The following is a 24,949-nucleotide window of genomic DNA, read 5'->3' as shown; positions in this document are numbered from 1 at the left end:
TTTCTTCTTCCCTTAAACTCTTTAAATTTCGCATTTTATTCTAATATTTATTTTCTGCTGCTTAGATATAGAAAAATGTTTTCTAAACTCTGATTTTAATCTAAAAAAGGTTTCAAAATTATGTTTTTCCTGGGAAAAAAATCGAACCAAACTAATAAAATCCAATGACAATTAGTTTTAATCGGTCTGACGGTTCCGACCCCCTCTTAATCGCAATTGTGTGGAATCGAACCCTAATTCTCTCTACCAAATTCAGCGCCAATCACCACTGAATCAACTAACGATTGGTAGGAATATATATATATATATATATATATATATATATATATATATATATATATATATATATATATATATATATGATCAAATAGTAAGAATATTTTAAGAAAAGAAAAAATATATCTATTTTTATAAAATGCTTGAGAAATCCGGTGTATTCATAAATATTTATTTTAATATATAATTATAAAATTTCATTTCTACCACTATCTTGGCTTGCTATAAACCATCCCGACAAATTAAAAAGCATCTTCCCTGCTCCGTTCCACACTCTTACCACTGAGCGGGAAAAAGCTCAAAGTGAAGCAGCCATAAAGCAAAAACGCCGCCGTTCTGTTAACATCCTCTAGGGTTTTCTCCTTTCCTTCCGTCTTCGTCACATCATGGCCAATGTTGTGGATCAAGATCAGCAATGGCTTCTCAGTTGCCTGTCTGCCACACTCGACCCTAACCAGGAGGTTCGCTCCTTTGCTGAAGCGTCCCTTGATCAAGCCTCTCGCCAATCAGGTTTTGTTTGCTGCCTCAATGATCTTGTTTGGGAATTTTGCTCCGTGAAACCCTTATTTGGCCGCTTTTGTGTTGCTCAATTTCCTTTATGTTGAATGGTGTGGCATTGGGTAGTAGTGTATGTGATAGGAATTGTGATGGATTTTTGAAATTAAGTTAGCTATACAAGGTCCATCTGAAGTCAACATCATCTATGTAGCACGATACCTCTGAAAATAGGCGTGTCAATAGGCGTGTCAGTGTCAAACACTTGCTCTGACACTTGTAATTACATTTAACTTATTCATGTTTTCAAATTATTATCGGTGTCGCTGTGTCGGGGTCGGGGTTGTGTCAAGGGTGTCCGAGCTTCATAGAATATAATTTTACTTTTTCTTTTCAAGGCAATGTGAATTGCTGCTATTTTTCTTCTTCTGTTAATGCTGTACATGTTGGGTTGAAAAATATTATAATGTTAAATTTATTATGTTAATTTTCTTGAAGGTTTTGGTAGTGCATTATCAAAAGTCCTTGCAAACCAGGAGCTTGCGGTGGGGTTGCGCCAAATATCCTTTTTCTAATGATTACATACATTTATGATTTATGATTCAGATCCCGAATGTTTACTTTTTGCGACTCATTCTTGGAATGGATGTTTATTACAACCTGTCATTATGTTTGTTTTCATTGTTGGCGTGATGTATACTGAATTAGAGCTTGCTATAAAATAAGAAGTGGAGGAAAAACTACTGATTTGTCATTAGGTATAAATATTTTGTGGTATGAAATAATGCTAGAATTGATATTTTCCTTGTTATCAAGCTTTCCAATCTTTTGAATCGCTTTACCAGGACATTTATGCTCTGCCTCTTCCATCCATTGTCTTACTCTTATCTGATTTCTACTCGTACATTTGAAAGTAGGAAACAATGCAAACGAAATGAAAACAAAAAGTTTATTCCAATACCAAACAGATTCTTATGCTTTTAAGACTAAAATAAAAGGTTTCACGTTACAACTTAAATGTCTGCCAGCAATTTATTCATTTTCCTCCTTCTATGAGCTTATGATCTTGGATAATTTAACTGTCCTCTACTTAGCCGCAGTCCTTCTTAAGCAGTTAGTTAAAAAGCATTGGCAGGAGGGTGAAGACTCATTTGAACCTCCTGTGGTTTCCGATAATGAAAAGGTAAATACACTTTCATTTTTATTTTGAATATTATTACAATCTTGATATCTACAAGGCATTACTAGAAACTATTATCTGAGCTTGTATTGATTAAATATAAGGTAACTTGTGTCTGATAAGGATTTAATTTGGTTTGGATACCTTACCATCGGATTGTAAATACTCTTTTTGCTTGTCATTTGGAGGTTTGAAACCAGATTATATAATTTGCTGAATTTGGACAAAGTAGATTTTCCTTCAGTTTATGTCAGCCTGTCATCACGTCATATATTTCCTTGTATTTGGTTATTTGTAAAAGAATGTTTCTAGCCTTTGACAATGACAATTAATGTAGTATTTGCAAATGTTTTAGCCTTCAACAGTTCAACGTTATTCTCAAGGATCTCAATATCAATATGTCTCTGCAGATAATGTATTTTCCTGAATATGAATTTATGGAAATCATAGTGATAGGAGAATACACATTGCATACTTTTTGGACTGCTTTAACTTCCCTATGAGATAATGGTTACATGACTGATGCAACTAAATCTTCTTCCATGTCAACTTTTATTGTATAAAAGCACGTTTCTCGTGCTAACTGCTTTGTATTACATCATCAGGATATCATCCGCAGAATGCTTCTATTGGCATTAGATGACCCTCATCGGAAAATTTGCACGGCTATTGGTATGGCTGTGGCGTCCATCGCAATGTATGACTGGCCCGAGTTATGGTCAGATTTGTTGCCATTTCTCCTGAATTTGATAAACAATCAAACCAACTTGAATGGAGGTAAACAGTTCATTATGAGTTGGTGATTTGTGGGATTTTTATACGACACGGTTAAAACTATGCTTGATTGTGGAAAAACCTTTGGTGAAAGTTGGACTTGTGGAGTTTATATACAAAACATTATATGATAGGAGCACTTTTACTTCAATGAGATGAGAAAAAACTGAATATTATTGATTTACCAATTATAGGCTACTGTACATCAATCCTATTAATTGCTAGTCTAGAAAAAAGGAAATTGAATTAGCCATATTAAGAAATGTGGTTAGACCTAACTCAACCCTACAAAACCGGCCTGTAGGGTGAGGATTGCCCCTACTTATAAGCACATGTTCAGACCATATATTGTCCGATGTGGGACTTTTAACAAGCCCTCATAACTAAAACAATATCATAGCAGTTATCTATACTATAGAAGAAGAAAAGTAAAGTATGAAATATTCATCCCAACATAGTGCAATCTACATTATTTGCAACACTTCGTGATAGGAACCAGGATTTAAAGAAGGAAAGAAACTGTATTATTGAATTGAAAATAGATGTATTATAGAAGCTAACCTCTAACCCCAGATCAGAAGCTCCCCAAAGAAGGGGCATTTATCTCTCTGCTCAAACCATAATGTTTCTAACGGAATAATGTTGAATGCCCTTCCACTTGCTACCCCTTTCCTTAATATAGCTGCATTTCTTTTCTAACAGATTTACCACACGAGCAGTCTGTAACCAATTTTCTATTTGGTCCATTTGTTGGTCAGTAAGGCACAAATTCGGTACGTAACAGGCTAACACTTTGAAAGACCCACATTACATTGTGATATGGTCTTGGGCAGTGGCACTGGTTAGGAAGGATCTTACAAGTTGGTTTTGAAGGGTTGAGTTAGGTCTAGTCCAATTTCTAAATTTCTAATATGGCAGTAGTGCCTATGTTTGAAACCGGGTCACTCTCCAGATGCTCGGTCCTGGGCACGAGGGTGTGTGGTTGAGACAAGGTAGTTAAATTTGAGGTTTTACGCAAAATCAGGAAGAAGAAATAAAATCGTAAATCTTGGAATCGTAACACTAATTGTAAGATTATACAAAATTCTAAAACTCATATTTATGCATACAAAATTCATACATATGCATATAAAATAGGGTGGCTTCTAGGGTGAGGGTTCACTTATATCCCTCACCGGTGTCCCACTAATTTTGACCATTGGATTAAATAAACCTATGTGATCCCAATAGTTATTATCACACTGAATTTTAATCTGTTGCATCCACGTTCTTTCTCTGGTCCCACCAAATTTCATCTATCTCTCTACCATGTTTACCGCTATCTCGTTTTCTGCAAGTAAGCCAAAGAAGAATCTAAGTTTTTGTGTCATATCAGGTTGTTTCCTCTCTACCCTTGTGCCCTTTACAATCTTTACACACTTAAATGTGTCTTCTAAATTGCTCAAAAGTGGATATTTTTTCTACTGCAGTTAAAAAATATGAATAAAAACATAAAAGATTCATAATAGATAGGGAAGCTACTGTCAACCTTGATGGGCTAATGAAAGAAAGATCAATTGATTTGGAATCAAATCTCATGCGAGGGAAATAAGAACTACTTGTTTGATCCTTTCAATTTTCTATTTGCCAACTAGTCATTGTTCATAAAATGATTATTTGATTTATTATGATTCAATGTTGTTTTATGCTGAATCACTCAGTATTTGATGATTATCAAATTACATTGTCATGAAGAATATGGAAACGTGGTAAAACAATAATGGAAAATAGCCATGGTGAATTGTCATGAAGAATATGGAAACTTGGTAAAACAATACTGGAAAATAGCCATGGTGAATTGGGATAAATTCATTGTGGCTGAATTTTGTAGGTAGAGACACGTGGCCACAAAATCCCAATGAATTGCTTTAGATGAAGGAGGACGAGAAGGTGGAAAAGATATTCTATGAGAAAGTATATATGTTCGCGTTTGATTTTTAAATCATCTAAACCGTTAAAAATATCTAATGGCATATAAAAGTGGTCCATGGATGAACCATTTAGTTGATGACTCACCTTAGACATAGCCATAAAATAGATTTAGTAAGATAAAGAAAACCTTAAATCACTTAAAATACCTGTGTAAATTTAATTCATTCATAAGCATGATGTATAAGCATAATCACAAACATTTATTAGATTGTAAGATTATACGATTCAACAATTAACAGGAGGGATTTTAATAGGGTACTAGGGTTACGCGTATAGTCATAATTGCTGAGAGTCACTTATTAGATAATGATATATGTGGTGGACATTCTTTACCTTGCAAGTCGGTTTTGTGGGGTTGAGTTAGGTCCAACCCAAGTTCTAATACAACACTTCTCTTGAATTTGCAAATTGTTTGCTCTATGTTTTTCTTAGCATACTTATGTAACACTTGGATCAATTGCCACAAGTTTCATATGCCAGATGTTAAACCATTGAAATAATTAAGTTTGACTTAGATGCTGGTAACTAGTTGAATCATTCACTTTCGTTATTAATTTTATGGTCAATAATTGTGCTGTTTTAGCATTACACTGTCTAGTTGAATTTCTATATGGTAATCCACTTTTTATTTTTTTCTAATAATTTTATTCTAGTGCATGGAGCTATGAAATGCTTGGTTCTTCTCTCTGCTGACTTGGATGATAGAGTGGTCCCAACATTAATACCTGCTTTATTCCCAAGTTTGCTGACCATTGTGTCCTCTCCGCAGGTTATAATTTTGCTTATTTTTCTGTTAACCTTCTATTTATCCAGTTTTATGATTCTCACATGCTTTAATTATGTTAGCATAATAGTCTTAGACTACTTTTTTTCCAAAGCTGTTTGGCTTGGAAGGAAGGATTTAAGTTGATGTTGGGAGGACTATATGAATGAAAGTGCATATGTCAAGATGAAAAACAATCCATGACCTTTCCGTAGTGATTACGTTAGGATATAGAATAAAGGAAAATTAGAGTAGTTTAGAGTTGTACGAGCAATTGAGAGCAGAGAGAAGGAGAGAGAGTGATGTAACTGAATTGGTTCATTTCTCAACAGAAAGAGAAAGTTAGTTACACACAAGAGTGAAGCAGGATTATATACTTGTGACTCAACTGTGCTGACTCAGCACAGTTGTTTTACAATAATGCCCTTACTATATAATACTCTAATAAGTTGGTTAGTTTGGAAGTCTTTATATAGCTCTCAATTGGTGGTCTATAAAAAGATTTGCTAACTGGCTGAACAGTCACATAACCAACTGACCAACTGATTAACAGGTTGTTCAAACAACTCTAATTCCCCTTTATTCTATATCCTAGCACGCCTTCTCTTCCCATTGACATCTCTCCCATAGGAGCATATTGAATGGTTTGACAAGTCTTGTTTATAGTAGTAGTCTCCTTTTTGTCTTTCTGCATTTTGCATTTCCGTAGAAGCAAAATTTAACAATGTATAGTAATTTATAGTAATTTAATTTTTTTGATAAATCAATTCTTGATCTGTGCATTATTTTTAGAATAGAAGAACAAGAAAATAAAGGAAAAAAACCAATCTTCTGTGTATATTGTAATTTGTGCCTCTTCTGTCACATGACATTTTTTTTTTCTCCATGCAGATATACGACACTTACATACGAACCAAGGCCCTTTCAATAGTCTATTCTTGCACATCTATGCTGGGGGCGATAAGTGGTGTTTATAATGTATTTTCTTGCCTTTAAGTGACTGTCCACAGTTCTTGTTAATTGTTGGTTTAGTGTATTTTATTTTTTAATAACATAACGTGTCATGATGTAATGTTTAGGCCGAAACAGGTTCTCTAATAGTTCCTTTTCTTAAACCATGGATGGAGCAATTTTCTTCTATTCTAGAAATTCCAGTTCAATCTGAAAATCCAGATGATTGGAGTATCAAAATGGAGGTTGGGTTGGTTTATTAAAAGTTGAATTCCACATTTTTTCCCTAGTTTCCTACATTATAACATGATATTACATCTTTCTTCTTTAAGGTTCTGAAGTGTTTGAATCAGTTTATTCAGAATTTCTCAAGTCTAATTAAAAATGAATTCGAGGGTATGTTCAGTCCCATAATTTTGTTCCTTAGCCTTTGTCTTTAGTTCTATTTTGTTGTTTGTTTGACAAGATGCTGTTTGTTGTAGTTGTATTGGGACCATTGTGGAATACCTTTGTCTCCTCTTTGAGAGTTTATGAACTGGCATCTATTGAAGGAACAGAAGACTCATATGAGGGAAGATACGATTCAGATGGCTCAGAAATAAGCCTTGAATCCTTTGTTATCCAGGTGACAATAACAGCAGTTTTTGATGTTTATTACTTCCATGTTTTGATAATGTAAGTGATATTTCACTATTTGACATGTTTTCATGTTGGAGTTAACTAACTTATTTTATCTGCAATGGATACTTCAATCAGTAAGGGTTCAACGGCTTTTTGTTTCAATTTTACTTTATCAAGTTCATGGACTTGTTAGTTGCCTGCCTATTTTAGTTTTTGTCAGCTGGTTAATGTACCTGAATATTGTTTGTCATCTTGATCCCTATACGTCAAACCTTTATCCTTATGATTCATGTTTTAATTGAGCCTGTATGTTGGATCTATATCTTTTATTAGTGTTTCATAATTGTTTCATCCAATTATTACACAGAAATATCGAAAATTACAATTTCTACTCTTTAGAATTTCAAGAGTCATCATTGCACTATCCACTTTCCACCCTTAGAAGATGTCTAAGTTGCATTGCTGCACTCTCTATTTCAAAGGAGTATACTCACTCCTGTAGATTGATGTAGGACATTGCATTTTTATTTGTATGGGCATTGTAAGTCCTTTATTTTCCTCTCTTTGTAACTCTAAGCATCATCGCGACTAGTTTTGAACTCTTTTTACTGACTTTAGGATTTTTGATGATTCAAAGAAATTTTCGGTGAAGTCCCCAATCCAATAGGAAGGATGTTCAAATCTACATTTTGTCTCTTGAAGTCCCAAAATGGGTAGAAGGGTGCTCACATTTAGCGCTACTTGTAACCTTGAGAATTGTATTCAGAAAAGAAAAAATTATCCTTTGCAGGCTCAATTGAATTTAGTTGTTACCCACTCCTTATAAGCTTGTTTATATTAAAATCGATTGATGTTTCTCATTATCAAGAGGTTTGTTTATGCATATGTATATGTGTAAGATTGCATTTTAGGTTGATCTTATGGTCCGTTTAAGATTCTTTGGTTTACGATATTTCTCCCCCAACCCCATCCTAGGTAGAATATTGATTTTGACATCATTGGCTGCCTTTATTAACCTCTTAGATAGGAGAGTGTGATTATTCAAAATGGATGACAGGTCAATGTAATTTAAGCATCTCATAGGGGATAGTGTAATTTACTATTTAAATAATCAACCGGCTCAGATCTATCTTAACTTGTATTGATCAGGGATAGTTTTATGCTTACACGTCCTTGATTTCTGTAAATAACTTTAAACTATTTTTTAATACAGCTGTTTGAACTTTTGTTGACCATTGTGGGTAATTCAAGACTAGGAAAGGTTTGTTTTAGAACATTCTTGAAATATTTTATTGGTAGTTGAGTTCTATTGCACCATTATTTTGATTTGTGGTTTGCGCTTTTATAGGCGGTTGCAGCTAATGTCAAAGAATTGGTGTACTATACAATTGCTTTTCTTCAAATGACAGAACAGCAGGTAAAACATTTGAGTCTTCCTACCCACTTCTCCTAACTTTTTACTTGTCATTATTTTGTTCAGCAGTAGCCTAGTGTATTAATGATGCTGAATATTTAATACTTATGTAATCCAGACACAAGTTCTCTCGTATCATATGCCTTCCCGTTTTCCTCTTTATTTCCGGATATAAATTCCACATTGGATAAGATATGACCTGAAAATGTGTTTAAAAGTTGGAGGCATCTCTCACTTTACAAGCATGTTTTGTAGGGTTGAGTTAGGTTCAATAGAAATTCTAAGATGGTATCAGAGCCTATCCATGATTTGTTGAGCCACTTGCTAAAAAATCACTTGTGTCATGCTCCAGATATCAAGTCATGGGCATAAGGGTGGGTGTGTGATAAGAGTTCTTTATTGGATATGACCTGGCTGAGAATGTATTTATTTGAGTGGGAGACATCGCTCACCATACAAATTGATTTTGTAGGGTTGAGTTAGGCCGAATTCAAAATTCTAAGATTTTGTGAATAATAATGGTGGTAGGCTCTACTATGTGTACCTTGCGACCTTTTGGCCTTTTAGAGAATTGTTCTATCATCTCTCCCCTAGGATCATCTCTTATTCTGGTTATTAATAGGATCAATCATATTTTCTTGCTGGTTGATGTAAAACATGATTTGGTACAGTGAAAATTATGCTGCCATACAGTGTTGCCATTATGATGTTCTACTTGTTTCCTTTCCAAATTTGCTGCAATCCAATCCTTGACTATTTTTATTCTTGATATTTTTAGGTTCATTCGTGGTCTTTGGATGCCAACCAATTCATTGCTGATGAAGAGGATGCCACTTATAGCTGCCGCATTTCTGGTCAGTAACTCTCCTTAACATTTTATTTGTCATTTTACATTTGTAATTGTTATAGTTTATTTCAATTTTTTTTTGACAATATAGTTTATTTCAAGTTAGTTGAAAAGTTCCTATGTTTATTGTTCATGATTATTTTTTGCGTCTGTTGTAATTATGACTTTAATCCTTGTATGTATTACCCTTTTTGAATATTTTTAAAGAACTGCATCAGTCTCAAACATAATATCACTTATTCAAGCCTCCCTTTTTGGTAGAGGTAACAAATGGATGTATTTCGGATTGTATCTTTATGGATAGATAAATTGGAATACATCGATGCATGCAGTATGCATTACAAATTTAAATTTTATATAAAAAAAAAAGAAGTAACTCTCTGGTCTATGGATATCAAATTCTGGTTGGTTTAGTAGCCAAAACTGTTCAAGTTATCCAATTAGTCTTGTGAGTTCTGCAAACTTTGGGTTTTCCCCAATATGGAATCTGTATTTTGCATTTCTGTAATTTGGTGTATTCGTATGGATTTATGTCTAAGTTGTAGAGATATTCACGAGCTTCATCAGAAAATTGCTTCTTGTAGGTGTGCTTTTACTGGAAGAGGTAGTCAATTCTTTTGACGACGAAGGATTTCTGGCCATCATAGATGCTGCAAAACAATGGTTCACCGAGTCTCAAATAAGAAAAGTGGCAGGCAATCCAAGCTGGTGGAGGGTAAATGCAGAGTTTCTGTTTTCCCCGGATCTAGAATTTATCTAGTATTTTTGTTCTTTTTCCTTATTTCTCTGTTAGAAACATTACTGAGGAAGAAACCAACATCCCTTTCCAAATATTCCCCAAAGTCTTCACTTAAATTTCATGATACCTCAGTCAAGACTGTTAAGCCTCTCTTATCCTTGCTCCTAATGTTTATGGCCTAACTTTATCTTCTTCCCCTTGTTCTCGATTCCCTTACTATTCTTTTTAACATTTCAACTCACCCTCTCTCAACTTTTAACCAAAGGGCACCTTATACTTTCCTTGGTGGTTTAAGATCTGTTTTTTCTGTATATTTCATCCATAGCATGAAAACATATGTCGTATTAATATTGCCATGCTATGCATTCCAATGGTCTCAAAACATATTTGTAACACGAGAAATTTTTTTATCTTCTGCATCAATCATTTCATGGAACTTAACATTTCTAAGTTCTAAAGTCAGTGCTATACATATTAATTGTGGCAGATAAGAGAAGCTACTCTTTTTGCCTTGTCATCTCTTTCAGAACAACTGCTTGAGACACAGGTATGGGATTTTGTTTTCAGTTTTCTTAACTCTCTTGGGCAGATATACTTTTCATCTTCATTTTCAGTAAATGAGTTTTATTTTCCACTAAGATATACTTTGATATATATATTTTATGCCCTTCATATAGGAATCAGGGTTTAAGTCAAGTAACTTGAAGAACATGATTGAGCAGATTGTTGCAGAGGACTTTCTAATAGGTCATATCTCAATTCTTCCCTTAAACTTCCATTATGCTTCAGTTGTGATACATGTGCACATATTTATATATTAATTTTTTATTGTACTTTCCCCCTTCTTTTGTCACAGATTCTCTTGAATACCCCTTTCTATATGCTCGTGTTTTTACTTCAGTTGCCAAATTCTCCTCTGTGGTAACTGCTTTCCGTCCTGTTTTCTTTTCTTTGATAGTTTCTCCTTCTTTCTCTAACTTGTAACTTAATTTACAGATAAGCAGTGGAGTATTAGAGCACTCTCTTGATGCAGCATTGAAGTCAATTACAATGAATGTGTAAGCAAAACTGTGTCAATTTGTATGCTTTGTACATCAAGCTTTCTTCTGATTTTTAACTTGACAGGCCTCCACCTGTAAAAGTAGGTGCCTGCAGGGCACTTGCTCAGCTTCTGCCTAAAGCGAAGAAAGAAATTGTTCAACCACAATTACCGGGTTTATTTTCATCCCTTACAGATCTTCTTAATCATGTACTGTACAATATAAATCCCTTTGTCATATATACCTATATATTACTATTATTGCAAGTATATGTAGTCACCTTAATATGGTTTACAGGCATCAGATGAAACCTTGCACATGGTACTTGAAACATTGCAAGAAGCAGTGAAGGCAGGTTAGAATCTTTTTCTTATATTTAAATTATTGATAATAGAGTATTTCTGGTCTAGTCATACCTCCACACTTGTTTGTGTGTTGTGTTTAGCTAGTCATTTGATTGTATTTACCCCCTCATTTTATATTGTAGGCCATGAATCACCTTCATTAGTAGAACGTGTTATATCTCCTGTAATCCTTAATGTATGGGCATCACATGTTTTGGATCCTTTTATCAGTATTGATGCACTTGAAGTTCTTGAGGTAATGGTTTTGATGCTTATTCTTTTGTTAATATTTATCTTCAGTGTTTCTTGATTTTGTCAACATTTAACAATGGTTATGACTGAGGTTGTAACTCGATATCCTACATACATTGCATTGAATGAGATAGGAAGGCAAAACACAGAATTGTTACATGAAAATGAAGATCTTATATATTATGGCAGAGTTTGACAAACGTAATAGACACACTGGTTGATAATAACATATGTGTTAAATATTTATTGAAATCTTATAATTGAAAAAACTATGTTGGATAAGTTAGCAGGCGAACTATTTGGTACAAGTAAAAGAGCATAAATGACATGCTGATATATTCTTTTACATATTATTTTTTAAAGTAGTTATCACTTTTAATACTTCAATTTTTCTCAAGTAACTTGTTATATTAAAATCTATATTTTAAATTATTTATTTAATGTTTTTGATTTTTTAATTTGATGTAACTCATTCTTACAAAATTGACCTATAAAGTGTGGGATGCCTCCCACACATATAAACAATTATTTTCAGGCATATCACATATAATGGAACCTTCAACACACTCACTCCGTTCATGCCCATGTGTGGAAATTTGGAGCATGACCTAAGTAGCTTTATAGTAGATTGTCTAGCAAATCTTGAATAGACTGTAATACCCTTTTAGAATTTGGGCTGGCCTGATAGTGAGACCTTCAACACACTCTGTTCATGCCCATGTTTGGAAATTTGAAGCGTGACCTAAGTGGCCTGATAGTGGGTTGTCTATCCCAACTATCAGAGGATGACTTGAGTAGACTGGCTATGATATGTGTTAGGATTTTGAATTTTGCCAAACTCATCTTTAAAAAACAAACCTCTAAAGTGAGGAATGACTCCCACTTATAAATTTTTTAGGCTACTTCTCATCCAATGTAGATATATCTGGAACAATGGCATAACCCCAAATCTTAAATCTAATCTCTTGAGGCAAGCCATACAGAGCAAAGAGCCTGAAGAAGGTGCTGGATTGTGCACGTGCCCTCTCTTGTTCAACTTTAGTGCTTTCGACAGGAGGTATGAGCTCATTGATATCATGAAGTGCACAATAAACTTGACCAAGATATGTTGAAATAGACCCTTCTATATTTTTAAGAGTGCTATTGATTAATCTATGACTGACAAACCCCATAAAAACGTTGAGTGACACATGTTTTCTTAGCTTGTGACTCGAACTGATTTGCACGTTATATGAGGACAGAAGATCAGAATGTCAGGGTGAAGGGTGGACTTGATAACACTGCACAATTGAGCCTCAATTTGTTCCCATTTTGGTTTTTCAGCTTCAGTTACCGTCCCAGATATTATAATGAGACGGTCTAATCTTGACCAAAAACCCATAATTTGATGTCAGCGACACAAATATTGTAATTGGAACCATTCAATCTCTATGTAGAGAGGGGAGAGTGTAGAGAGGGCAGTGGTGACGTTGGTGAAAATATTCTTTGAACTAGTAAAATTTCACCGGTTTTCGAAAAAATATCTCATCAGAAAACAGTGGGTCAATTGGGTAAGCACGATGGAGGGTTGCATCGCAATAGGCTCTGGATACCATAAGAAATAAGAGATAATGAGAGACATTTGAAGAAACCTTGTGTCTGAATGGCACCAAAGAAATTCTATTATATAGTGAATGTGAATTACACAACTAAGTATTAATTACAAAAGAAATATACTATGTAATATGCTACGTAATTTTCTATTCTATTAATATATTTGTAAATATCAACAATTATTATTGCTTTTTAGTTATTTATTGTTTTATTTAACTGAGGTTGCATGCTATACAAAAAGAATTTCATGAACAATTAGGTAAGGTTGATATGTTAAAAAAGTTATAAGTTCATTCTTTAACAGAGCTTACTTATGAAGAAATGTTTTGAGCCGTTAGATAATCTTGGGTACTAAATATCTATACTTTGGTGGACTTAATGAGGAGAATAGGAGAAATGATGACGTGGCTAGTAGTCCACAAGGTGTTCCTAAGATGTGGAGAGTATATGTTAGGAAAAATAAGAAGAAAGAGAAAAGATGAGCCTGCAAAGAAGGGAGGAAATTCATGAGTCTTTTCTGTTGTATGGGGCAGGTTAGTGGGAGAGGGAATTATGGAGAATATTCTGTTAGTGCAGGGAATTTATTTCTCTCTAAGGGTAAGCCTAGCTCTCAGGGAATTGAAGGAATAGTTGGTTCCTTCATTCTGTTTTCCGTTAATCCATCAATACAAACACTCCATTTGTCTTTATCATTCCATTTATGCATATTATTATCCTCTGCAACAGTTAGGTCCTATCATTCGGTCACACAAGCTTTACAGTTTATTACTCCATATATATCGGTTTGTAACACTTGGTATCAGAATATTGTTTGTTTTCTGGTGGAGAATGTAATGATTGACATTTTGTGGTCATTAAAAATTTTATGAACTTGAAACACCAATTCAAACTTAAACCACTCTTTAGCTGCAACGATGAGCTTTCTCTATGATGTTTGTTTTATCTGAATTTATTACTGATCATGCTTCATATATGGCTAGCTTCTACATTCTTAACCATTAACCATCGATTTGGAAGCTATTTTTTCAACTGTTAGAGGTGATTTATTGTCTTCTGATGAAATTTGTTTTTCAGGCAATCAAAAGCATTCCTGGATGTATACATCCATTGGTTTCCAGAATCTTACCATATATTGGACCAATTTTAAATAAAGTATGACTATTAAAATCAGGATTAATTTACAATTTTAAAATAATACCCATTGTTATTTATGCACTTTTTAAATGTTTTTATAGCCCCAAGAGCAGGCTGATGGTTTGGTAGCTGGTTCACTAGATCTGGTGACAATGTTACTGAAGGCAAGTATACTTCCATGGATTTGTTTTTCATTTTTTATTTTTAAACTTAAACTCATTAATTAGCTTTGAAGTTTGACCTCTGTACAATGTATTTATCCTACAATTTTCTAATCTCTGTATGTCATATCTTTGTTCAGAATTCCCCTGGCGATGTAGTGAAAGCAATATATGATGTCTGTTTTGATGCTGTTATTAGAATTATCCTTCAAAGTGATGAGCATAGTGAAATACAGGTCAGTTTGTTTGATAAAATATATATTTATATATCTTATTTTATTACCTGATTTGGCCATGACTTCTTATTGCAAATTTGCAACACAGAATGAAATATTTGAATTGACTTTTACTTGAGCAGAATGCTACGGAATGTTTATCTGCTTTTATATCTGGGGGAAAACAAGAACTTCTTTTCTGGGGACCTGATTCTGGATCTACTATGAGAAGCTTACTTGATGTAGCTTCAAGGTAGTTGACTTTTATTTCAAGTTTCACAGTAAATTAATTACCGCTTTCGCTTAAAATATCCTTTCTATCATAGTTTGACATGTTAGGTTCTTCCAGTTCCAGACTAAATTATATCGACTAAAATACATATGTATGACTAATCCATCTAATTATTGTTAGATGAGAGAAAATTAAGAGAAATTGTATTTCGTTCTTTGTGAAAGTGTTACAATTATTTGTTATTATCCCGTCATAACTGAATCTAGGGATTTATAGATTGCCTAATCCTACACCCAATGTGTCCCATCCTACACTCAATCCTATCTAACTATAGGTTAATTATGCCGGCGTGGCAAACAGAAAGGGAAGAGTAGCTACTAGAATCTTCTTATCTCACACAATTATTAATTCAACTATACACAATAGATGTTAAAATACTTTTTATTTATTTATTGAACTTTATGCTATTTGTATTGAGCAATCCTGTTAGATAAGAAAAGGAGAAACAGTGTGGTAAATGCTTAACTTCTAATACTCACTACCATTTATATTTATTTTTGAAAAATGGTTTTGCTGCCTTGTTTTATACACATGCGACTGTGCATATACACTTACAACTTATGTTATTAGTACCTACTATTTGTTTGTTAGGATTATTTTGTTCACATTTTTATGACTGGGAGTATGAGTGGATGATTCAACCATCAATACAAAAAGTGTAAACTGATTAGTTACTGTTTTGTTCACTTTTTCTGTTTTCTACTTTGTATGTCTGTGTACTCTTATCTGATTTTCATTTGTTGCTTGATTCCTTGTTAACTTTGAACAGACTACTAGACCCAAATTTGGAAAGCTCTGGGTCTCTTTTTGCTGGGAGTTATATTCTTCAACTCATATTGCATTTACCATCACAAATGGCTGTACATATACGTGACCTGGTTGCTGCTCTTGTCAGACGTATGCAATCTGCTCAAATTGCTTCCCTGAGAAGCTCCTTGCTCGTTGTCTTTGCCAGATTGGTAATACGAATATAACAACTTGTTTAGATTGATTTAGAATGATTCCCCTGCTAGTTTTATATGGTTATGGTAAATTGTCCCAAATCTCTATGGTTATTAATTGTCTACAGAAGTGGAAAGCCAGTACTTCCAGCAATGATCATTTATAAAACTTGTATACTACTAGATAATGCTTCTAGAAATGTTCTTATAGAACTAAAATGCTACTTTTCACCTTCCCATTTTTCCCCATTTCTCTGTTTCTCTTGCATCAATAATTATTATATGTTAGCTATGATTCTACGAATTTTTATTTTGGAGTTTACTTTTTATTTTATTGTTTCCATTCTTGTCATTTTATCTTGACCTCTTTTTTACGACATAATTTGTTTGGCTAGGAGTTTGTGTTTTGGAGTATACTTTTTATTTTATTGTTTCCATTCTTGTCATCTTCTCTTATATTCTTTTGTACGACATTATTTGTTTTGCTAAGAAGCCTTCCATTTTTCCTTCATCCACATAAATAATTTTTCAAATGTTTGGTTAAACGCAGGTACACATGAGTGTTCCTAATGTTGGACAATTTATTGATTTGCTAATTTCGGTTCCAGCTGAGGGACATAATAATTCCTTTGCTTATGTAATGTCAGAATGGGCTAAGCAACAAGGTGAGCGTCCTTGTGCTGTGGTGTTTGCTATGTAGCACTCGAGAGATCTTAGTTACTTGAGTTAATAATAATCTAGCCATCTGAATCGATAATAAGCTCTATACAAAATAAGTTGATTGTGTAGTTATTCAATCATGTGATGTCAATTGAGCGATGAGCTCAAAAACATCCTTAATCTCCTGTTACTTTTTGCCACCTTGTAATATTTTTTAAACACAAATAGCTGTAAAATCTGATTAGGTTTGTTACTCTCTTGTATGATTTTGCCGAGAGCATCTCTCCATTAAGTAAAACACATACACACACATTAGCATACACACATTAGCATGATAAATAAATCTTCTACACATAATATATGATTACAGGTGAGGTACAGGCATTTAATAAAAGTAAAACACATATATGCACACGAGCATGACAAATAAATCTTCTACACATAATATATGCTTGCAGGTGAGATACAGGGGGCCTATCAAATAAAAGTTACTACAAGTGCTCTGGCCTTGTTGCTAAACAGCAGACACAATGAACTGGAAAAAATTCAAGTTCAAGGTCATCTGATTAAGGTATTACCGTGATATTATTTATATATCATTTATTTTTGGTTTTAACATTGCTTGCTGAGTTTTTCTAACTTCTTTGTCATGTGAAGTCTGGCACAGGAATAACCACAAGATCAAAAGCTAAATCAGCTCCAGATCAGTGGGTAATGTTGCCACTTCCTACAAAGGTAATTCATTTGTTTGTAGTAGCAGAAAGACAAACACCAAATTGTCTGTCCATCTACTTTATTTATTGTGCTTCGTTGTATATATATATATATATATATATATATATATATATATATATATATATATATATATATATATATATATATATATATATATATATATATATATATATATATATATATATATATATATATATATATATATATATATATCATGTTTTTATTTTTTATACAATATAATACTCATTTAAATTTAATTTGCTTGTTTTAGTTTCATAATATCTATGTTAATTGAGGTTATCCAAGGTTCAGTTTCAAAATTTATGTTGTATGTTTTTTAATTTAAATTTGAAAATGAATTGGGCTGTGAAGGACAAATTTGTACAAAAAGAGGTCTTACCAATAATGGTATATACTTGTGGAGTTCCATGTAATTAATATAACTTGTATATCTTTGAATATCTTGCAGATTGTGGCTTTACTGGCAGATGCATTAACTGAAATACAAGAACAAGTTTTGGCTGGTGAAGATGAGGTAGGTTAATGAATGTTGTTGTGCGCTCAGTATACGCTGGTTAATGAACTTACTGCATATAAACTGTGTGCTAAGTATACACTGATTAATGAGCTTACTGCATATAAACTATTCATACAGGATAGTGATTGGGAAGAAGTTCAAACAGATGGCATTGAAAATGATAAAGAATTTCTTCATTCAGTGTCGGCTTTGGGAAAACCCACATATGAACATCTTGAAGCAATGGCGAAAGTATTTAGCGAGGTTTGGTTGATTTACCATTATTGTCACACCATGATCACTATTATGATTCTATCTTGTCCGAGTTTTAAGCTGAACTTATATTTTTTCATTTTTATATTTCTGAACTTGCTTCTAAATCACTAGGATCAAGATGATCAGTATGAAGATGACCTTTTAAATGTCGCGGATCCTCTTAATCAGGTCTTGAATTGGAGTCTGTTTCATTGTTTAATAAGATGCATTAACCTGCATATGCATTTATTTGTTAACAATATTTGTTGCTACTGACAGATAAATCTGGTAAATTACCTTGTGGAGTTCTTTGCTAACTTCTCACAGTCTGACAGACAGCTCTTAGATCATATTTCCAAGGTTATGAAGCATTAATTTTTTATTTTAGAAAGTGCAACTTTTGAGATATACCGATGAATGTTGCTAAACTTGTGCAATGTATTGTTTGTTGCACTGCAGAGCTTGACTCAGCCTCAACAAACTGCAATTCAAATGATACTGCAAAGATGAGAATCAAGTGTCTTCTCAAGGATTCATCGATACTACCATGAACAGAAAATTAAAAATAGTTGAAACGAGTATTTTGCTATCGTTCAGGTTGGGAAATCTGTTTGTAGTCTGAAAGTTATTTTCTTTCTGCTGCTGTGTTCCCGTCTTTATTGAGTGTTTTTTCTCCATTTGTTTTGTATGCGGCAACTATCAGTTTTGGTTTTATTACTTTGTTTTTTTCATTGACCAGGTTCTTTGTATACACAATTGTGTCATTTATTAATGAAAAAGAAATATCATAAGTTTGTAGCATACTGATGCATAAGAATAACAACTGTGTCGTTTGGGTACTCAATGCTAATTTGCATATAGATCTGATAATCTTCAAGTCTGGTTAATTTCCTATAGGTTTTAGAATCTTCTAGCTTACCCGGTTTCTCGTTCTGCATACTAGGGCTATAAAGTGAGCAGTGCATCATGAAAGAACAATCTTTATAGGAGTCAAATTAATGGGTGTTTGCAGCCAATAGTTGCTACCTTAATTTTTTAAATTGGTTTAAATTAAAAGTAAAATTGTCGATCTCTTGTCTATAAATATATGCAATTTTTATTTATTTATCTTTCAAGTAAATTGACATTATTAATAAGACATAATTTATAGATTTTAAGTTAAGCGACAATTAAAAGTTCTAAAAGTATAAAAGTATATTATAGGCTTAAAACGTCTTTTAGTTCCTTGACTTAATTAAATGTTTTGCTTTAGTCCTTTAACTAAAAAACATTACCTAATAGTCTTATAACTTAGTCTTATAACTTACATTCCGTTACCTTAAATGGTCCATTCTATTAGGTTTTGACAAGAAACTATTAAAGAAAATTTCTTTACCCACCTCCCTATGGGGGTCACCCCCAGCGAAATCCCAAAATTATCCCTGCTTCGGAGATGCATCTCTGAAGTTATTTTTTTTTAAAGATTTTTCATACATTTCGGAAATGCATTTCTGAAAACACCAAAAAAGTGGTGTTTTCGGAGATGCATTTTCGAAGTAAAAAAAAATTCAAAACCGTGAATATTTCGGAAGTTCATTTCTGAAAATATTCCTGCATATACAATTTTCCCTCCTTCACTATTTCATCATTTTTTCTCCAAAACTTCTCCAAACCCTCTCCAAAACTCAATCAATCTCCATCCATTTTTCGTCTCAAAAATAAGTTTCAAACCGTTGATCATGTTAAAGGGAGCATAGAAAGCTACAATTTGAGGTAAACATCTCCCATTTCACCCCCTATTTCACTACATTGATTCAACAAAATTCTGATGAAACCTGCGATGGTTCGGAAGTTCATTTCCGAAATATATTACCTAACAAATTTCGGAAATGAACTTCCGAAATATGCCCTGGCAGTTAAAAAAAACAGTTTTGGCCAATTTTGCTAATTTTTGCATATGTTAGGTATGGTGCATCCGGACAACATTGTGCAAGACGATGACGCAGTAGTTCCGGAAGTTGTCAACGTTAATAACGATTCGGTTATCGACGTTCGACCTATGATCAATGCGGTTGATGTTCGGCAACAATTTACAAATGATCGGAGCTTCGGTAGTCGCGAGCATTTGATTGATTGGGTTCGGAACGAAGCTAGTAAACTTGGATTTGGAATTGTAATTTTAAGGTCCGACAATGGAAATAGTAGGCGGAAGGCTTTCGTTGTTTTGAATTGCGAATGGGGTGGGAGTTATGCACAATCAAACCGGGTGCTAAAACACGAAGACACGGGATCGAGAAAGTGCGGGTGTCTGTTTAAGTTGCGGGCGACTCAGAGGGTTGATGATATGTGGCGTTTAACCGTAATTTGTGGAATTCATAATCATGCCTTGGATTTCAAGTTACACGGACATCCAATGGCGTGTCGTTTGTCTCGCGAAGAGAAGAATGTGATTTCGGATTTAACGATAGTCAAAGTGGCGCCTCGCAACATACTTGCCGATTTGAAGCGTAAAAAACCAGATAGCGTTTCAAATATCAAGCAAGTTTACAATGAACGACACAATCTCAAAGTTTTGAAAATGGGCCCTCGGTCGGAAATGCAACAACTTTTGAAACTATTAGGCGATAACAAATATGTGTCAAGCTTCCGAACGTCCGAGGACAAAGTTACGGTGCGTGATATTTTTTGGACTCATCCCGAAAGTATCAAATTGTTCAACACATTTCCAACCGTTCTTGTCATGGATTCGACATACAAGACAAACAAGTATAGGCTTCCTCTTCTAGAGATCGTCGGTGTGACCTCGACAGACAAGACTTATTCGGTCGGGTTTGCTTTTTTGGAGTGTGAAAAAGAAGAAAACTTTACATGGGCTTTGGGAATATGCAAGTCTTTGTTGGTTGATCAAAAGGTTATGCCAGAAGTCATTGTCACCGACCGGGACAATGCTTTGATGAATGCGGTTGATACCGTCTTCCCGACATCGACCGCGTTACTTTGTCGGTATCACATAACTTGCAACGTGAGAAGTAAGTTGAAACCCACGGTTGGGACAAAAGATAGGCCAGATGAAAACGGTAAAGTTATCAAAGCCGGTGTTGTGGTTGAGAGGATAATGGCGGCATGGAGGGAAATTTTAGATGCATACTCCGAAGAGGTGTATACCGAGAAATTGGTACACTTTAGGTCTTTGTGTGGTTCCATTAAGACTTTTTGTCATTACGTCGAATCCACCATTCTTGACAAAGTCAGAGAAAAAGTCGTGTGCGCTTGGACAAATCGAGTTAGACATCTTGGTTGCACCACGACTAACCGAGTTGAATCCGCACATGCGGTCTTCAAGAGGTGGTTGGGTGATAGCAAGGGAGATTTGTGTCGGGGATGGGACACCATGAACCAAATGCTTGAAAATCAACACAATGAAATTCAAACATCGTTCGGTCGGAGCAAGACGGTTATGGAACATCGGTATAAGGGCCAAATTTTATTCTCCCAATTGATTTACAACATATCCCAAACGAGTTTGAATTTTTTGTTTCATGAAGCGAAGCGGTCGGAGACCACGGGGCCGGATAGTTCTTCATGTGGGTGTACCATTAGAAAGACATACGGTCTTCCATGTGCTTGTATACTTTCAAAAAAGAAGAAGTTGAATTCACCAATACGCATGGATGAGGTAGCCGACCATTGGAAGAAGCTTCGTTTTGATGATTTTGACCCGCCGAAAGAAAATGACTCCAAAATCACCATCTCCGACGAGTTGGAAGTGATAATGGAGAAGTTTGCTAAAGCGGATGACACAACAAAAATGCATATAAAAGAACAATTGCGAAAAATTGCATTTCCGGAGACCACCGATTTGAAACCGCCATCTCAACCGGTTAAAACGAAAGGTGCACCGAAAAAGTCCAAAGTTACACAAGAAGACACATCAACAAAACGATCTCCTTCCTACTTTGAACATGTTGATGCATCATTCCCGGATTCACCGACACCAAAGTCCAAGTGTAGTGGTAACAAAGGAGCCCGTATTTCGAAGCCACCTCGCACACCACCGATCAAAAAATCACCCATTGTATACATTGATGAGATGCCACTTTTTATGCACAAATATATCGATAACATCGTTGATGTTGGAGGCGACGACAATTGTGGATATCGGGCCGTTGCGGGTTTGCTCGGTAAAGGGGAAAATAATCACACTTTAGTCCGACAGGAACTTATTGCGAAGTTGACTTCGTATCGGGACATCTATGGCCGACTATATGAAAATCAAGAAAAGTTTGCGAAAATTCATGATTCACTTGTTCCATCACTTACCGGTATCGCTCCGATTTCGAAGTGGATGTCATTCCCCGATATGGGTCATCTAATAGGAAGTGCATATGATATGGTGTGTGTCGATTTGACGAGGTTTGCACTAAGTGAGACTTTCTTTCCACTTCATAGTCGACCGCCGTTGGACGCGTCGAGCCGCATCATATGCATCGGGTATCTACGATCGCGACACTTCGTCCAAGTGTTTTTGAAACCGGGGTGTCCTATACCGGCTACTTCTTGTCAATGGACGGCACATCGTTCAAATGAGGCGGAGACTTGGCCGGATCCTTTCGTTTCAAGAATGGCGGAGTTTGAAGAAATGATGAGCGAAGAGCGCGGGCAAAATAGAGAGCGGTCGAAGAACAAACCTATTTTGGACTTAGGATCCACTGATTGGTTCGGTGAATTTTAGTTTGTTCCAGATCGTTTTTTGTTTGTAATGACCATTTTTGTATGTATTGTTGTTTATCATGTAAAATCGGACTGATTCAATACATATATACTATAAGTATGTTTTATGTCATCATTGTCTAATTTATGTCTATTTTGAATTCCTTTTGTATTTTTTACACAAAACACTAAGCAATCAACAAAATGCAAAATTTATGCCTGTTTCTGCATAATTCTGAAATGAACTTCCGTAATATACTAGTCTGCCTCCAATTTTCGGAAGTTCATTTTCGAAACATCCACTGAGTGCAAGATAAGGTTTGTTGGGCCATTATTACTCCAATAAGTCTATAAATATAACACACTCTTCTTCATCCTCTTCACACCTAGAAACACAAATGACACAAACCTACCCCCACCTAGCATTCGTCTACTTCACCACCGGCTACCCGATGCCGTTCCAATTTCGTTTCTCGCGCGACACGCCGTTTGCGGAGTTGATAACGTCGCTCCACACGCTATTGCAATATCCCGAAAATCGAAAGGTTGTCAAGCTCGAGTACCGCTCGCCATCGCTTAACGACGAGGGAGACATTGAGTTCACACCTTTTGAGATCAAGAACGACGAAGATTTAGCGGTTTTGTGGACAACGTTCGACCGATTTTCTTCGAAGGGTCCGATCGAGTTGGACGCGAAACTTCAAAGATCGGGGGCCGACGTTATCAAAATGTTGACTCATCCTCACCTACCCGTGTTTAACAATATGTAACTTTAATCTTATGTAATGTGATCGTTGTAAGCTTCATCCGATTAAATAAAGCCAATCGTTCTTGTTTGTTATTTTTCTTCTGTCCAGACCTTTTTCCGAAAGTGCATTTCCGAATTCCTCCAAGGGGGGTGAATTCGGAGATGAACTTTCGAATTCACCAATTTTCTGAAAAACAACTTTATTTCGGAGATGCATCTCCGAAATCAATATTTTTCATTAAAATATTCACCTTTTCGGAGATGCATTTCTGAAAACACCTTTTTTTCAATAAAAGTACGTTTTCGAAAATGAACTTCCGAAACAAGGGGTATTTTTGTAAATTCGCCAGAGGTAACCAAGAAGGTTAGGAGGTGGGTAAAGAAATTTTCCTATTAAATGTTGCCTTGTTAGACATTTAGAATATGACATGGAATTTGGTTATTTTATATTGACTTGAAATTTTTAAATAAAAAAAAGAAACAAAGCCTAAATGTTTTAGGGAAAACACCATTTGCATTTTGAAGACGAAGGAGAAGAGGGAAGAAACGAAAGTTGCAGATGAAACACTACTAGCTCCGTTGAAGAGAAAGCCTCACTAGCTCCGTTGAAGATGAAACCAAACTTTGAAGCCCTTTCTCCGTTGAAGATGAGACCTCACCAATTCTGTAGCTGAATAGGTCATGGAGAAGAGGTTTCAATGCATTGTACATCATTCTCGTGAGTTTTTTTGAGTTTGCTAATTTTACCAAGACATGTTATATAGGGTTAGAGACAATTTGGGATGTTGATCCTGATTATTGAAGTTATTTTGAAAATTTGGACAAGTTAAAAAAGTTAGGTTATCTAATATTAGATAAGCTTTGGTATTATGATGAAATGAATGTTAACGTCATTTTTTTGGGTGGAAGATGATAAGGGAACAAAGAGGATGAAAGCAATTGCATTGATGATTGGGACATGCCATTTATACGTTACTGATCCTATTTTACAACCTGACATTATTGAGGAACCTATACTTTCACTAGAACACCCAATTCCCGATGTTTTTGAAGATGTTGTGGATGAAGGTGTCAACTTGAATGAGGTCCCAACCATGTCTAAAAATGTTATGGATGAAGAATACAACTTGGATAAGGGGACAAGTGTGGTGGAAGATAATGTGAGTAATGAGGGGACCAATGATATGGAAGTGGATTTGAGTGATGAGGGGGCCGCTGAGATGGAAGTGAATCTGGGTGATGAGGGGACCAAAAAGATGTTGAGGGAGTTAAATATAACCAAAGAGATTTGGAAATTAAGGGTCCCAATGAGGGAGTAAACTGTAACTAAGGAGATGTTGAG

At 34.9% G+C, this 24,949-nt stretch overlaps 1 protein-coding gene across 2 annotated transcripts; it reads left to right on the top strand.

The window, feature by feature from the left end:
- The first annotated feature begins 488 nt into the window (after positions 1–488).
- On the top strand, positions 489–18,968 carry LOC131649758 (uncharacterized). Of its 2 annotated transcripts, XM_058919514.1 has the most exons (33): positions 489–786; positions 1,270–1,331; positions 1,862–1,954; positions 2,557–2,728; positions 5,350–5,465; positions 6,351–6,437; positions 6,539–6,655; positions 6,743–6,806; positions 6,893–7,035; positions 8,245–8,292; positions 8,380–8,448; positions 9,224–9,299; positions 9,877–10,007; positions 10,519–10,578; positions 10,709–10,778; positions 10,888–10,952; positions 11,028–11,089; positions 11,157–11,280; positions 11,369–11,426; positions 11,559–11,671; positions 14,335–14,412; positions 14,496–14,558; positions 14,696–14,791; positions 14,914–15,023; positions 15,832–16,021; positions 16,554–16,668; positions 17,122–17,234; positions 17,321–17,398; positions 17,868–17,933; positions 18,054–18,179; positions 18,303–18,359; positions 18,450–18,530; positions 18,630–18,968. In XM_058919514.1, the coding sequence occupies exons 1-33, from the start codon at positions 663–665 to the stop codon at positions 18,678–18,680; spliced, it is 3,078 nt and encodes a 1,025-aa protein (XP_058775497.1). In that variant the 5' UTR covers positions 489–662; the 3' UTR covers positions 18,681–18,968. The 2 variants fall into 2 exon arrangements, with proteins under 2 accessions (XP_058775497.1, XP_058775498.1); XM_058919515.1 differs by lacking the exons at positions 489–786; positions 1,270–1,331; positions 2,557–2,728.
- The last annotated feature ends 5,981 nt before the right edge of the window (positions 18,969–24,949 follow it).

The sequence above is a fragment of the Vicia villosa genome, linkage group LG2, assembly GCF_029867415.1.
Source record: "Vicia villosa cultivar HV-30 ecotype Madison, WI linkage group LG2, Vvil1.0, whole genome shotgun sequence".
Taxonomy (NCBI): domain Eukaryota; kingdom Viridiplantae; phylum Streptophyta; class Magnoliopsida; order Fabales; family Fabaceae; genus Vicia; species Vicia villosa.
This window is presented reverse-complemented; position numbering and strand designations above follow the sequence as displayed.

What these genes read in the sequence shown, in the direction of transcription:
- LOC131649758 (XM_058919514.1), top strand. Translation starts at nt 663, where the DNA reads ATGGCCAATGTTGTGGATCAAGATCAGCAATGGCTTCTCAGTTGCCTG. An exon ending in AATTAAAAATGAATTCGAGG is followed by an intron (nt 6,807 to 6,892) that starts GTATGTTCAGTC and finishes TGTTTGTTGTAG; the next exon opens with TTGTATTGGGACCATTGTGG. An exon ending in TTGCCAAATTCTCCTCTGTG is followed by an intron (nt 10,953 to 11,027) that starts GTAACTGCTTTC and finishes CTTAATTTACAG; the next exon opens with ATAAGCAGTGGAGTATTAGA.